Source organism: Schistosoma haematobium, chromosome 1, assembly GCF_000699445.3.
Source record: "Schistosoma haematobium chromosome 1, whole genome shotgun sequence".
NCBI lineage: Eukaryota > Metazoa > Platyhelminthes > Trematoda > Strigeidida > Schistosomatidae > Schistosoma > Schistosoma haematobium.
In genome coordinates, this window is record NC_067196.1 from 72,244,370 (window position 1) to 72,260,132 (window position 15,763).

Genomic DNA, 15,763 nt, shown 5'->3' on the forward strand with positions numbered 1-15,763 from the left:
ATATCATAGTAGACCATAATTCTACAAGTCTACATATATTTTCTCAAAACACTGTGCCACAGCTAAAAAATTCATATCGGCACCTAACCTGCTCGTTGTGAAAGGTTTGTCTGTGAAACAAAACGAAGTCAGGGTAACTGAAGAAAAAATTTCAAATCTTCAGTTCAGTTAACACAATGACGAGCAAATGGAGAGCAAGAGGTATGTATGTAACAGTGTATTTGTTAGTAGGTAGCAGCGTGTGTCATGCTATGAGAATAACACAACGGGAGAAAGTGTGTTCTAGGTCATACACTTAAGTAACACGTACAATCGTTTATTGATAAATGTACAGGCTATGAAAAACCAACAGAATATATACAAATAACATCAAAAACTATTTACAAATTAAGCTTGTCATGCATATCTACACACATTTGTCAACAGTTTTCATCAGTAATCTTTGACGAATTCGGTAGCACATCATTTGTTTATGAAAGATTATCGGAGTAAAAGTAGAGTTTTTCCGAATCACTCTTTTAAATGAAGTAATTATTGACCTACAGATTGTCGCAATGTTTGGTTCTACGTCTGAAGGTCGTGCCTGTGGCGGCTTGTAAAGGGTCGCGGAAACTTGTTTCACAACCCTGACGGATACTTTGCCATTCCTCCCACGTCCAGCCATTTCATTATTCTACTCGTTTCTTTCCGTTTATTCCTAAATAATGACACTATTTCTGCTGAAAAATTATCCTCACATCATTCGCCAGGTGTGTTAGCTAATGCATATTTTCTCGTTAATTTCATATCTTCTGGCTTATCGTTACTATTAGAGACTCCTTCACTCTCTTGATTTTAGTGGAGTTACTTCCCCGTTTTTTTAAAAATATACTTTGGAACATCGATCCCAATCTCCGTACTCTGGGGACGCTTTAATAGAAAATTCTGAGGAAATGACACAAAAACCCCGAAATTTCCTCAGATCTGAGTATATTCCCAAAATAGGGGTGAGTTGTGAAGATCGTCATGTTTAATCATCATTGTGGTTTCTGATGTTATGTGTATTTAATAATTTTTGTAGACACAAAATAAATACCGTATCTTTCCTTCGATTGTAGATTCCAGATCCAGATTTGTGTAGTAAGGACAGAAGACCTACGGCCTACGCTATTCCTTTTTTAGTATGCTTCTGTGAGTGTCCAGCCTTCTGTTAAACGAGTCAATTTAGTTAACGTCAGATGAATCAGATAACGGAGTTTAGTTGACTAGTATTTTAACCAGTAGAACTGATAAATTAAACAGTAGAGGAGGCGGAGTTATCCTGTGCACGAATAGTACCCCAACCATAAGAGAGGCTCAGGGACATGTAAACTGACGAAATGCTAGCCGAAGTGTAGATGGCAAGGTATTGAATTAGTTGTAGTATATCGCAGTCCAGAATGTGTAGTAGATGATTTTCTCTTAAGTAAACTAAAGTCCTGGTTTAACAAGGGTAAAAGTCTTGTAGTAGGCGACTTTAATACACAGCATATAAGCTAGGTTAACTATGAAGTAGGGTCATCGATAACGTCGTTCGATTGCAAACTATAAGAAACCTCGATTGGATTAGCTTTATTCCAACACATCAGAAACCCCACAAGATATGACTTAAAAAACTCTTCTTCTCTTTTAAATTTAGTCTTCACACACGGTGATGACGTTGGTCAAATGACTTTTCTCCCATCACTAGGGAGAAGTGACCATTCAGTCATCTTATTCAAATTCATGATTGAGATTGCCTGTCAAACAGTTGCCCTGGCCCGTCCTAATTTATGGAAGATAGATATAAAGGCAACCAACTCCGTAGCATCGGCTGAAAACTGAGAAATTGATTCAAGGGCATCAGTACAAGAGGCATGGACTCTTTTCAGGCAGTTATACAATCGAGTAACTCAACCATGCATACCCTGGACAGTTCCAAAGAAGAAGAAGAAGAAGCACGACCATCCCTGGATAGGCCGGGATATTCGACGTCTACTAAGACAAAAGAAGAAATATTGGGATGTTGCCATCCGCCTTGGTACAGCAGGTACGATGGAACGCTACGATTGACTCATTCAAGAGAAGACTGGACACTCACAGAAGCATACTAGAAAAGGAATAAGATAGGCAATAGGCGTTCTGTTCTTACTACACAAATCTGAATTGAAGGTGCAGACACCACTGCTTCGAGCAGCAGGTTACAAGTATTAATGACTCAGTGTGAAAACATGTATACCACGGGTATTTTGTCCGTTCTTGGCTTTTCTACTTGCCTGCTAAGTTCTCTGAGATGTCCTGATCTAGTGAGAAGCAAAATAGAGAATAGGTTAGGTCCAAAGTCATTTCTCTGTATTCTGAACATCAAAATTAGATCTCCCCTTAATTTGCAATAGGACAGAGTAAAGAGGTCCAGTTTTTGAAGCCGCTCTTTGTATGATAAACCCCGGAGTTCCGGAATTGCACGGATGGCTGCCCTCTGTACTTTTTCTAGTATGTCTGAGTCACCTTTTAAACAGGGATTTGCAGCCTGGACGCAGTTCTCAAGCTTAGTTCTCACTAAGGATGTGTATACTGTGGTGAACATGGTAGTATCTAACTTAGTGAGTGTCCGTTTTAAATCCCAGAGGGTCCGAAACCTTTTAGCTGCGACCTCCCGGCAATGGGCCGTCGTCTTATGATCATGACTCACTGTCACCTCTAGATCCTTATGAGACCGGACCACGGGTAATGGCACTTCCCCTATGTTGTACCTATTAACCTTCGAATCCCCAAAGTGCATGTAGACACACTTTGCCGCGTTGATAGGCATCAGCCACTCTTTAGACCAGTTAATCATGTTATTTAAGTCTGCCTGAAGAGCACACGCGTCTGTGTCTCCAGTTATTACTCGCCAGATCTTTACATTGTCAGCGTATAATAACATTGGAGACTGTACTATACTTGGAAGATCATTAACATACATTATAAAAAGCAAAGGACCTAGAACGGAACCTTGAGGTACTCCACTAAGTACTGGTCCCCAGATGGAGCACTTGGAATTTATTCTTACTTTCTGTCTACGACCTACTAGGAAATCCTTAATCCATTTTAAAAGAGGTCCGGCAATACCAAGGTTTTCCAACTTTGATAGCAGTCTATTAGTTGGCACCGTGTCAAAAGCCTTACTGAAGTCTATGTAGACAACATCCACTGAGTTTCCGTTGTCTAGGGCCTTTATCCAAGATTCCCGTGCTATACGAAGGTTCGTCGTACAAAATAGACCCTTTCTAAAACCATGTTGTTCTATGTTTAGCGAGTTATTGGTTTCCATAAATGCCATTATGGTTCGTTTGACTATTCTTTCCAATATTTTAACTACAACACTGGTGAGGCCTACAGGTCTGTATTTTGATGGAACTTGTCTTGGTCCTGTTTTATGTATGGGAGTGACGATTGCGTCTTTCCAGTCCATAGGTAACACACCTTGGTCAAGTGACATATTGAATATCACAGTCAGTGGGGCCGCGATATATTGTGTAATATGTCTCAAGATTTTGGGGTGTAATTCATCTGGTCCTGTCGACTTTTCCATGTTTAAGGTGATAAGAGCCTTAAGCATATCATCTTGGTCGAAGTTCACGGTGAGCAGGTGGTTTGTTGACTCTTTATTTTGGTCTGGTTCTTTGTCTAGAGAAGGTTGTTGAGTGAAAACTGCCCCAAAATAGTCAGCCATAGCCTCTGCTTCTTCCTGATCTTCCTCTATCATTTCAGATTCACTCCCTTCTTTAATTAGGTTGGGAATCCAATAATGCATCCTTGTTCTGTAGTTTATGTACGAGAATATTCTCTTAGACTGCTTGGGTGCTGATTGTGCCAACTGCATTTCATATTTTCTTTGAGATTCCCGAATTTTCGTTATACACTTGTTTCTTACCGATTCGTAGCGTTCCATCGTACCTGCTGTACCAAGGCGGATGGCAACATCCCAATATTTCTTCTTTTGTCTTAGTAGACGTCGAATATCCCGGCCTATCCAGGGATGGTCGTGCTTCTTCTTCTTCTTCTTTGGAACTGTCCAGGGTATGCATGGTTGAGTTACTCGATTGTATAACTGCCTGAAAAGAGTCCATGCCTCTTGTACTGATGCCCTTGAATCAATTTCTCAGTTTTCAGCCGATGCTGCGGAGTTGGTTGCCTTTATACCTGTCTTCCATAAATTAGGACGGGCCGGCGCAACTTTTTGACAGACATATATTCAGTAAAATCAAGGTTAGTTATTCGCTCCATCTAGTTACACGAAGTTGCTCTATCAGCGAACTTTTAAGTTGTCTGTAGAATTGCTTTACCTGTTAGTTTGCTGCGGGTTGGCATGTTGTCTTACTGATTTAGTGGGAACCCTATTGAAACTGAAGATTTCTATCAATAGTAATTGTAGAAGGTCTGTCGAAATTAGAGACCCGTCTGTCTAGAAATATGGTAGCTATGTTTTCGGCTAAGATGTTGTTTACAGAATATACGTGTGAACGCCTGGTAAAATGATTAACTTCTGTGAAAACATAAAACCATCGGGCGGGGCTAACGAATCGACCGATTCAATATAAACATGTTGAAAACGTCGTTCCGGTGGGTCGAATTTGGCGTTTTTAGTGATCGTATGTTCGTAAATCGTATTCCGTTGATATTCCAAGTAGTTCTGAGTCATTTTTAAAAAAACATGGGTCCCCATTTTTGTCTATACAAATCTTCCTGAAATCAAATTCAAGGTGGCACAAATACCGGGGGAGATGATGGTCAAAGACATGTTTTCTATGAGCTGTTGGTAAAAATGGCCTGTTTGATCTAGTTGAGATGTCACACATTACTGTAAATTCAAGATGCGGCAATGGAATACTGCTGAATATTAAAATTAAATTTTGCTTACAGGCGGCGAGATCAGTATCGTGAGCCACTACACTCAGTATGTTCGGTTCATCTGTTCAAGATGATAGCACCCACGTTCCGGCGTGATTATACATCTGCAACAACATTCCATTCACTTTTTATAAACTGAATATTAGTCGAAGACTGAGAAATATCTAATTTTTGCGCTTCTCTAGGGAAATAATGATCACTTTTGGCGTTATAGGCATATATCAAAGGCTTGTGATCTGTAACTAACACGGAATCTCCGCCCTTAAGTAGATGATTTAAGTGTTTAACTGCTAAAAATCGGCTAATAGTCCTCTCTCGAAAGTGCTATGTTACGTTAGAGCGAATACCTAACCTTTATCTTACTGAATATACGTTCTACAATCAAATCAAAGATATGGTCTTTATTTTGTACTTACAAACTACTAAATACACATATCATTATAGTCTGTTTGAGACCACTAAAGCCTTAGCCTTGGTGGAACATTTGTTCTACCAAAGTTTATGTTTCCATGTACAAGGGAGTAGGAAATATGAATAGAAATGAATGAGGATTTTATGCATTATATTTGTATGATATTTCGCATCCCTTTAAGTATTGATGATCATTTCAGTTTTTAGATAAACATATTGGCCAGTGTATTTTCTCTAATTCAAATGATAACCAGTAAACAGTATGAACTTCACTAGCAGTTGCTGTATGATCAGAAAATAAACTATTAAATTCAATAAACTGTTATTCAATTTTCATGAGCACTTGGCAACGTTGGGTGTTCTTACTCACCTTATCGGCTCTTCTGGCGTCATTTCTCGCAAATACAATATTTTTCTGTCTTTTTAACTTATACAACCAAGAAATTTACGTCAGAAATAGCATTAAGAAGGTGTCTGTTCATGTTGAGAACGTTCTTCCTGAAAACCAATGGTTAGACTTTTTGTATAAGAAGACTCATGTAAAGTTCTCACATGATATAAGTATTAAAGAGGCGTGCCGTATGGATAACTGTTTCGATTACACACTGTGTCAATCGGAATTTAAGGTGAGTGGAAGCACAATGTTTAATTTTTATAATCATACTTCTATATATTCTAACGTTATCTTGTTAGTATACAGTTTTAATCATTTATGTCTTGCACCTATACAGTATAGTGTCCGTTATCTTAAATTTGTCTGAAGGGTTAAAACTTATTTATTTATTGTAATGCTACTTCATATCACTACTTTCCAATTCTGTCTTATGTTAAATCACACATTAATTAAAGAAAACATAGTTAAATTTCAATGCACGTTCATTTTTCGGCATGCAACCCTATTCCTGTGATTGCTGGTATATTTTCAAGCTCTTAGACCCAAAACGTTTTTGTTCGTTATTTTCTAAGTCTTCTGAGCAAAAGCTTTGTACTGTAGAGTCATCAAAAAATAGATTACATAGAACAGTATGACAGCATTTTCAGCAAGTCACGCATTAGATGGATTGAAGAATATTTAACAAGTGAGAGCATTTACATAAGACAATTTTAGAACGGCTTTTGCTGTTGTCTTTTAATTTTACAGAAAACAGTATCAAGACTTCTCTTGTCTTCGATTTTGATTAACTCCTGTCGAAATCTCAAACCACTGAGTCACGTATTCTGTAGAACCCTGTACACGGAGTCTTAGTACTTAAACAAATACCAACCAGACATTACACTTTCCATACTAATACACTACGTAATTTACTGACCACTTAACCTTATTACAATTATTCCCAGGATGGGAACTGAGATGAAATAAGTATGTTTACGTTAACAGGCCAGTGTTTTGGGATTACACCACCAAAGTTAATGCACTATTCCAAGAAACATACAGCATTAGATCGAATTCACGTACACAGTACTTTTATCAAGTGAAAGCCGTTGTACAGTGATGATGATCAAAAATCGTCAACTCGAAGAGGTCAGGGTGAAGCAAAATAGAATGGATTGAAGCGTTACATGCCTGCTCTTTTTGTAAACAGGCTATTACCGTAGTGACACAAAACATGGCTTATGATCAGTCATATGAGAACTACTTTCGTTTGCCACATCTTCATCCGTGCTCACAAAAGCTAACTGTTGTGGATGCTAAGTCTCCAATTATACCGTAGTAATAGGAGATTTTGCATTGGCTGAAATATAATTTTCATGTAGTTGACTTTTCCATAAACCCAGTGCGAGTTTTGTTCATTTGATTTTTGAATTAATCCAGTATAGTTTTTGCTTTTTACAACATTAATTGTATCAATTAATCCAACGTAGCCTTTCGTTCACTTGCATTTTGCTCAGTATAATATTTAGCTATATTAAATTCTTGTGAATATTGTTCAGTTTAATTGTTTCTTTTACTAATCACTGAATGTAATTGGTTTGTAATCGAATGCGCTCAAATGAGAGTTCATTCTGCTTGGGTCTCTATCGTTTGAACTTCTAGACAGGCTAAAACTTCTATCTCTAACTAGCAGCAACGAAGGAAGAGAATAGAAGCAACCTCGTTCATTGCAACTGAAGTAGAATTTTATTCAGTTAGTCGTCATCAACGTGGAGCCTTGTAAAAATGTGTGTTGCCCCAAGTCTCTGTGTCACGTTGCTACGACGAGGTAAAAGTAACGAGATGTATAGCAAAAGGGATCGGAATAATGTGGTAGCATTAATAATGGAAAAGATTGACCATTCAAAATATAGCTCGAAAGGAAGGATTGAAAAGGTATGTATCAACGTATACTGGAGTTCAAGATAAAGAGCGAATTCAACTGTGCTATTGTGAAGGGTTCTCAGCCATGTCACCCAAAGTTTTCAGCCACTGATTGCGACCATCACACAGACTCCAATTGGGTGGTCTGCATCTACTAACATGGCTCAAATCCACAGTCAATAACTTCACGAACTTGTGAAACGTTTTGCTTTGGTCGCCTATAGCTTTCGTTCGACCCGCTCCTACACCAACCAAGATCGTCCATCGACGTAGACGATAGTTAGACATACGTAATATATATCCTAAACATCTCAGTCGATGAGAACGTAACCTCACTAACCGGTTTACTATCTTTTCCTAATACCCTTGTAGTGTTCAGTACTATGTTAAGCTTACATGGGTTTTTCCAGCTTCCGGATAGACCAGTTCATTTACTGTTCTTATGTTACATTTTGATCTTGTTAATTATTCGCTTATTAACCTTGACTGTCTTTATTTGACAGCATATGTGTATTGCTTACCATATTCATCTCGTGTCTGTAACTTGTTTTTGTCTGACTTTAAATGTTGAGTGTCCCTTTATCAAAATGAGTTGGCTCACTCGCCTTCCCCTCTTCGTTTCTTTTATTGTCTATGTGGATAAACGAGTGTCTGAAATAAATGCATTCAACCCAACTATATCTAGCTTCAGATTAACCTAGGTAATATACGGAGTTAAATGTTAGGTTTATGTTCATGGCATATAAATACTTCTATACGTTCGTTCAAAGGGGAGTTAGATCAACGGGTCACAAAACCTTAAGCCCCACCCCAATTTCGCTCACATGGTCATTCCACGAAACGCAAGTAATGCTTCAAAGACACCGGCAATCAAAAATCTTCAGTCTACATATGTCCTCCACTTCAAAAGACAATTTTTCATAGCACAAAGTAATACAGGGTAATCTGATGGATAGTGTACACCCAGTGACGAGTTAAGGAAGTCCGACTGAGCTTTTTGAATTCGTGCTTAGATTTCGTCAGACACCAACCCACCAGGGCTGATCAGATGAAGTTGTCGACGCATTTCACTTTACTCCTTATTATTTGTCCAAGTATTGACACGGACCAATCCTGAAGAAACTTTCGATTTAAAGGGAGAAAAACGCATCTCAAGTATACTTGTTTTGTTGTTAAATGCGATCAGACGAAGCTTATTTTCAGCTGATTAATTGCGATTTTAGTAGATTGTCCATTGCTGTACAATGATACGGGGTCAATATTAGAATTCTCCTGAACGATCGGTCTGGATGGTCATCACATACTTCAGAACTGTTTCAAAAGTGTCATAGGAAAAGTGATGGGCAGTGATGATAACGTACAACCGTATATAAACTCGTTTGAGGTTTTGAATAATGGAGTTATGTAGTTGCCCTTCCTTATGGCTTAGTTATGACTTATGACCCTGTCCAATATCACGTGACAAAATCGCCAACCAAAATACCTACTTCTATGACCTTGTCTCTGTACTAAACCAATGACAACGTCAACCAGCACTAGCAGCCTTGAGTTAACTTTGAATCCTTATTGGTCCTCAACGTAGTTACTCTTCACCTTACCCTGTTCGTTGAGTCCAGAAAACAATATTTGCCTCCACTATATGTATATTATACTTCAGAAACATTTAGTTTATATACAAGAGTACTAGAAACCCTCACACCATAACATGAAAAATAACTATTATACAAGACCAAACCAAAAGTAGCTGTGAGTAGGGGAGACTGTAAATAATGGATTAAGAATAAATTAAGAATAGTAAACTGCATAATAATAGTTAATGGGTCAAACAAAAGCTTATGATAAAAGGAATATAAACACATATAATCTAGTTACTCAATAATCATGCAATAAGAATGTGTATAATGATTACTTACTCACTCTTGTTACCCCTCGTAGAAGAGCATAGGCCACCCACCAGGATTCTCCGTTGAACTCTGTCCTGAACAGTACCTTCCAGTTGCTATTCATTCTTTTGATCTCTGCTTCAAATTCCCGGCGCAGTGTGCTCTTTGGTCTTCCTCTTTTCCGTTTCCATTCAAGATTCCAAGTCAGCGCTTGCTTCGTGATGCAGTTTGGTGATTTCCACGATATATGTCCTATCCACTTCCATCGTCTTTTCCTAATTTCCTCTTCAGTTGGAAGTTGGTTTCTTTTCTCCCACAGTAGGTTGTTGCTGATGTTATCCGATCAACGAACATTGAGTATTTTGTGTAGACAATTTTTATTAAATACCTGTACTGTTTTGATGATGGTTGTAGTAGTTCCCCACGTTTCGGCTTCGTACAGTAAAACTGACTGTTTTGACGTTCATATTAAAGGTTCTGACTTTGATATTGGTTGACGGTTGTTTTGATTTACATGTGTTCTTCGATTGTAGGAATGCGGTCTTTACTTTACCAATCCCCCCCTTTACGTCTGCATCCAATCCTTCTTGTTCATTGATGATGCTTTCTAGGTACGTGGATTTTTCCACGTGTTCCAGAGTCTCCATCAAGTGTGATTGGATTGGTGTTCTCCGTGTTGTATTTGAGGATCTTGCTTTTCTCTTGTGTATGTTGAGGCCTACTGCTGCACTGACTGTCTTCGTCTGTATTTGTTGATGTGTATGGGACAGAAGAGCTGGGTGATCTGCAAAGTCCAAATCGTCTAGTTGCATGCAAGCTGTCCATTGTGTTTCGTGCTTGCCATGATTTGTGGAGCTTTTCATAATCCAGTCGACCACGGTAAGAAATAGGGTGAGAGTAGGTTCTTTTTTCTGATAGCCATCCTGATTTCTTCGGTAGTCGGTGGAGTGACATCTATAGGAAGGTTGTAATAGCTGGTCCTATGTCGAACCCACATAGCTTATTCTAGCTTCTGGACAAGCCAATTCATCCATTTTTCTTAAGTTACATTTTCTTAAGTTACCTTGTTAATTGTTTGCTTATCAACATTAACTGTTTTTATGTGGGCATACGTGTGTGCATTTCTTATCTTACTCATCGCATGTCTGTAACTTATTTTTGTCTGTCTACAAATACCGATTAACGCTTGATTAAATCGAACAGGCTCACATACCTTCCCCAATGTGTGTCATTCCGTTTCGCTCCGTCTCCCCGATTGTCTGTGCAGATCAATGAGTGTACAAAATATAAGTATTCAAAAGCTATTCTCGTATTTAACTTATATATTTTCGTTATTAACTAACGTAATTTAAGTCGATGATTATATACGAGAATTGATGATATGTATATTGCGATAACAATCATTCATCCGATCTGATTGGAGTCAGATATTCCAGGGTCACTAAAAGGTCTGCGCGTGCTGCTTCAATGTTTGGTGGATTCAGTGGATCTGGCTTATTCAGGAGTTCTTCAAAGCGTCCCACCCATCCGTTCTGCTGTTCTTAAATCTCAGTGATTGGCTTGCCTTTTTTGTTCTTGGCTGATTGCTGTGGTTTACTATATTTCCCTATTAGTTTCTTTGTTGTGTCATATAATTGTCTGATGTTTCCTTCTCTTGGAGCTTCTTCCGCTCTCATTTCTGGGTGTTCCATTTATTTCTGCTTAACAGCTCTAATGCTCCTCTTCACTCTCTTATTTGCTGCTGTGCATTCAGTTTGTGACTTGACTTTCTCTGCTCTTGTTTGGCTGTTGTTAATTGTTGTTTTCTTATTCTTACTTTATTGAATCCAAAACAGGGCTTTGATAGAGATCCATTCCTTTGGATGATGCTTGTTTTGGCACAGCATCTTTTGACATGTTAAGGTTAGTGCCTCTTTGATCCCTTTCCAGTTATCATCTTGTAGTTCCTTCTTCTTTAAGTAGATCTTGTGGGGCTTGGAACGTGTTGTTGAGAGCTACCTTGAATTGGTTGAGGTTGGTAGTAAGTCGAAGTAAGGTTGTATTAAACTTTTGTAGTGCTGTTTGTCCAGTTGTCCACTGTTTCTTTAGCTTCAGTTTCATCTTGGTAATCACTAGATGATGGTTTAACGCTGTATCAGCTCCTCTCTTTATCCTCATGTCGTTCATTGACCTTCTGAAATTTTTAGTGATGCAAATATGATCGATCTGATTCTGTGTAATGTGATCCGGTGAGAACTATGTAGCTTTGTGTATGCGTTTGTTGGGGAATGTGGTGCCATCTATAACCATTTTGTTGAATGCATATCAATTTGTAAATATGTCACCATTCTCGTTCCCTTCTCCCTGTCAGTCGATTTCGTCCCATGATATCTTCATACCCGATGTTGTCCACCCCTACTTTTGCGTTTAGGTCTCCCATCGGGATAGTCCACTAAAAATTCCTGAAAGTTACCATTCACTTATTCTTCGAACATAACAATTATTTATACGATTCTCGAAAGACTTCGAAAATATCACAACCTAGAAAATGCAGCAGTTTTGTGCAACAAGCCGACTCCAGGTTTGATATCAAGAAACAAAATCATTATCGTTTCCCAACACATGCGATGGCATTTTAGTATATTCTGAGAAATAAAAATGTACTTTCTCTGTTCACTACCTGAATCGGTGTTTTATTTTAAACCTGTTTTGGGTACCATCTCATATTATTTGCATAATATTCTCAGATTGACTCAAAAGGGGGATATTTGTCGTTACCTAGTTGTTCACAATGCCATATCCATAAGCATCAGAAAATTTTGTTTGGTTTATTACTACATCCCTTTTGATAATTGTCTCCTTAACGTATTCACAATTTACTTTATTTAATGCCCGCTCATTTGATTCGGCACTTATTAAAACAATTCACTTCACAGGTTTACGTATATCCTCTCTCGTCAAAACAAGCCAATCTATCTTTAACCTATCAAAAAATCCTCACCGCTTTGCATAATTCAAAACTTCTCACATCAGACCCATATGAAGCTTGTATATTTATTCCTAGCTTGGATACTCTAGATCGAGATCGTTTAAGCCCACATTTCGGTCAGTATATAGCTCATGAACTCGTTAATTTACCATTTTGGAATTCGTTGCCTAGACGAGATCTTGATCGTAAGTTTAACATTTTTAGAAGCATGTAGATCTTTTTATAAACTTAGTTAACTTTTTATGTAAATCACTGATAAAAAATAACATGAGCATTCCTAATAGGGTCACATTTCAAATGATTCGTTAGTTTAAACATGTTAGTGTCGAATTTGAAGCTGTGGTCTCGAAACTCAACTATACTTAGTTCACCGTGGTCATATCAATAATATTTCTAATGATATTCTGGAGCTTAACAACTGAACTGGTTCTTAGTTGTTGAGTTACCTTTATTAAGATACATGCTATAAATGGAATTCTCCACTAGGGTTTCAGTTTATAATCATTTGTAATTTATTTGAACTTTTATTGAATGTGTTTAGTTCCACCCATTGCGGTACAAATAAGCTACCAGTTACCGCTGAGAAAATCCTATAATCCTTTGGGAACGACGGTTACAAGTTTCCAAAAGTTAGTTTTCAACAGGTCCAAAAATTTCAATTCAGTCGAATATATGTAAGAAATTAAAAGTTCGAGAATGTTTGTTTTGGGTTCCACACACATTTATCCGAAGTGTCACTTCAAAACTCGTATATATTGATGTTTAGTATGACCAGTGTAAAGTAGTTGAACACTCCGCATTCATAAATTATATGTTTATTTGCATACAACTAAATTTCGTTAGTCATAGCAGACTAATGACCAATTTCTCCTATGCTATAACAATGAATATTTCTAATTTTTGCTATATATGCCACAGCGTATCACAATAATAGTAGTACTTGTCAACGTAAATTTTTTTTCGAAATTAAAGAAACCTTATACACTCCTATATTTATTTTTCCTTTTCCAATATTTCTATAAAAGCTGATTCACTCTCAACCACTACTCAAAAGCCATCAGAATATGCTGGTCGTAATCACTTAATATTTAATTTACATGCAGGCACTTGGCCATATTATCACGAAGATGAATATCGTTTATGGCTTGGCCAAGCCATGCTAGCTAAAGCCAGCTTTTCGACTAAATATTTTCGTCCAAAATTTGATATTTCTTTACCACTTATTCACTCTCAACATCCTTTACAATCGGGGTCAAGTCAGTTGGATCAATTAGTGAGCAGTGAACATTTACGTGGTCGACTTGATCTACCATATCTTTTAAGTTTTAAGGTAGTTTTTTTATATCTGTAATGTTCATATTCATATTTGCAATTCTCGTTATAGCCTGAGATAAGTTACGGAACTATTAGAGACTAAGTGGCACTGAGCAGTTTTTTCGTCTGAATTCGGGACTTTTCAACAGTATACTCACAACAAAAAATCATATTCAGATCTTACGACAAATAAGAAACCATTAGGACACAATTCGGGATCAACTAGGTTTTATTTCCAGCTCTAATCATTTCACTATATATTCCAGTTCATTAAATGTGAATTACTACTTGTCTAATGACTTGATTAACAGCCGCAAGTCTAAGGTTTCCATTATAATATCAGAAAATACGTAATAAATATTCATATTCCTTTTCTCAATCTCATCTAGTTACTATTAATTTATTTCAATTAAAAATAATTGTGTCATACCATTTAGGATTTCCTATTGTGTATATCACTCTCAAAACTCTTTATTCGTCAAAATAATAAAATCAAATTTATATTGTTGACTCTTCAGAATATTTAGTTCACAATTATTCACAATTTTGGTGTGTTGGCAGACATTTTTACCTGGGATATTTCACTATGTTAACTATTGTAAGATTATAATTTGACTAAGTGAAGGATAAAAATTAACAATACTTGAATATTGTTAATCTATTCAAACATGTACAATTCTAACAAAAGATTGAGCACTTATTTTTTGGTCTTATAGGGTAAACGTTATGTCAGTGGGATCGGATCAGCATCACGTGATATACTTTCTCATTTACACAACGGAAAAGATATAATTATGTTAACTACTTGTCGTCATGGCACAGATTGGACACGATATGCTGATAAACGTTGTGCTACAGATATGGCTTTATATGATGCGTAAGTTCTCTCTGCCTTCATTTTGTTTCCTCTCTTCAAAACTTGTTAATAACTGCACTTTTTAAGTAAACTATAATTTATGGACGAACCAATCAGATTTGATATAGCAGCCGTTAGATTTTGGCCTGAAATTCATTCATTCATTTGGCTAATTAGCATTTTGACATTATAGCTGATGTCAGTTCGTGATGGATACCTAAACTCTAATTCCTAACACTAACGTCCAATTGTAAATCCTAATTTTAATTCTTTACACTTGTTTATAACCTTTACTTCAGCATCTCTCAAAGTTCTTCCATAAGTTATAGTGTCACCTACTTTTAAAAAAATTTCTCTTTTGATTGACTGTCAAATCTTGATAGAATCCAATCATCTTCAAATGTTATAAACCTATTTTCATTTTTACCGATTAATATACAAATCAACCATTTTCATTTGAAATATTATACATTTATATTTTATCTGTTTGAACTAGTTTGTTTCTATAGATTGATGAATGTTTTCAATATATGTCCAAAACAGATAAATTATTACGTAATGATTGACAATATCCATTATTCACTTGGTATTGTTTGGCTTGTATCTTCCCATTGAGGTTTAAGACTGCAATTGATCAGTCTGTTATTGGCATATGTGCATACTGTGCGTATGCCTCGATATTGCCTTAATTCACAAGCTTTTTTGTAAGCAATGATGGATAGTGGCTACCAGTGGAATCCAGGACGCGCGTTTCGTCCTATTTGGGACTCGTCAGGTGGATGTGCCTGCATCTGAGTTGATGTTCACTCTGGGACTCGAACCCAGTACCGTTCGCTTCAAACGCCATCGCATTATCCAAATAGGATGAAATGCGCGTCCTGGATTCCACTGGTAGCCACTATCCATCATTGCTTACAAAAAAGCTTGTGAATTAAGGCAATATCGAGGCATACGCACAGTATGCACATATGCCAATAACAGACTGATCAATTGCAGTCTTAAACCTCAATGGGAAGATACAAGCCAAACAATACCAAGTGAATTTAAATTCGCCCAATTGTACAAGCAAGTGGCTGTCAGGACTCAGTAGCTGAGTGGATAACGTGATAGCATTTGAAGCGAATGATATTGGGTTCGAGTCCCGG

At 37.3% G+C, this 15,763-nt stretch overlaps 1 protein-coding gene across 3 annotated transcripts in view; it reads left to right on the forward strand.

Moving 5' to 3' along the window:
• The first annotated feature begins 239 nt into the window (after positions 1-239).
• Positions 240-15,763, forward strand: part of EXT1 (Exostosin-1) — a 29,615-nt gene continuing 14,091 nt past the window's right edge. For 2 of the 3 annotated variants that reach the window (XM_051209610.1, XM_051209611.1), the window contains exons 1-5: positions 552-986; positions 5,502-5,927; positions 12,396-12,633; positions 13,474-13,778; positions 14,479-14,639. In XM_051209610.1, coding sequence (XP_051075066.1) covers positions 5,637-5,927; positions 12,396-12,633; positions 13,474-13,778; positions 14,479-14,639 — 995 coding nt within the window. In that variant the 5' untranslated portion in view covers positions 552-986; positions 5,502-5,636. Of the gene's footprint in view, positions 987-5,501; positions 5,928-12,395; positions 12,634-13,473; positions 13,779-14,478; positions 14,640-15,763 lie in introns of all 3 variants that reach the window. The other variant, XM_051209609.1, reaches the window with a different exon arrangement.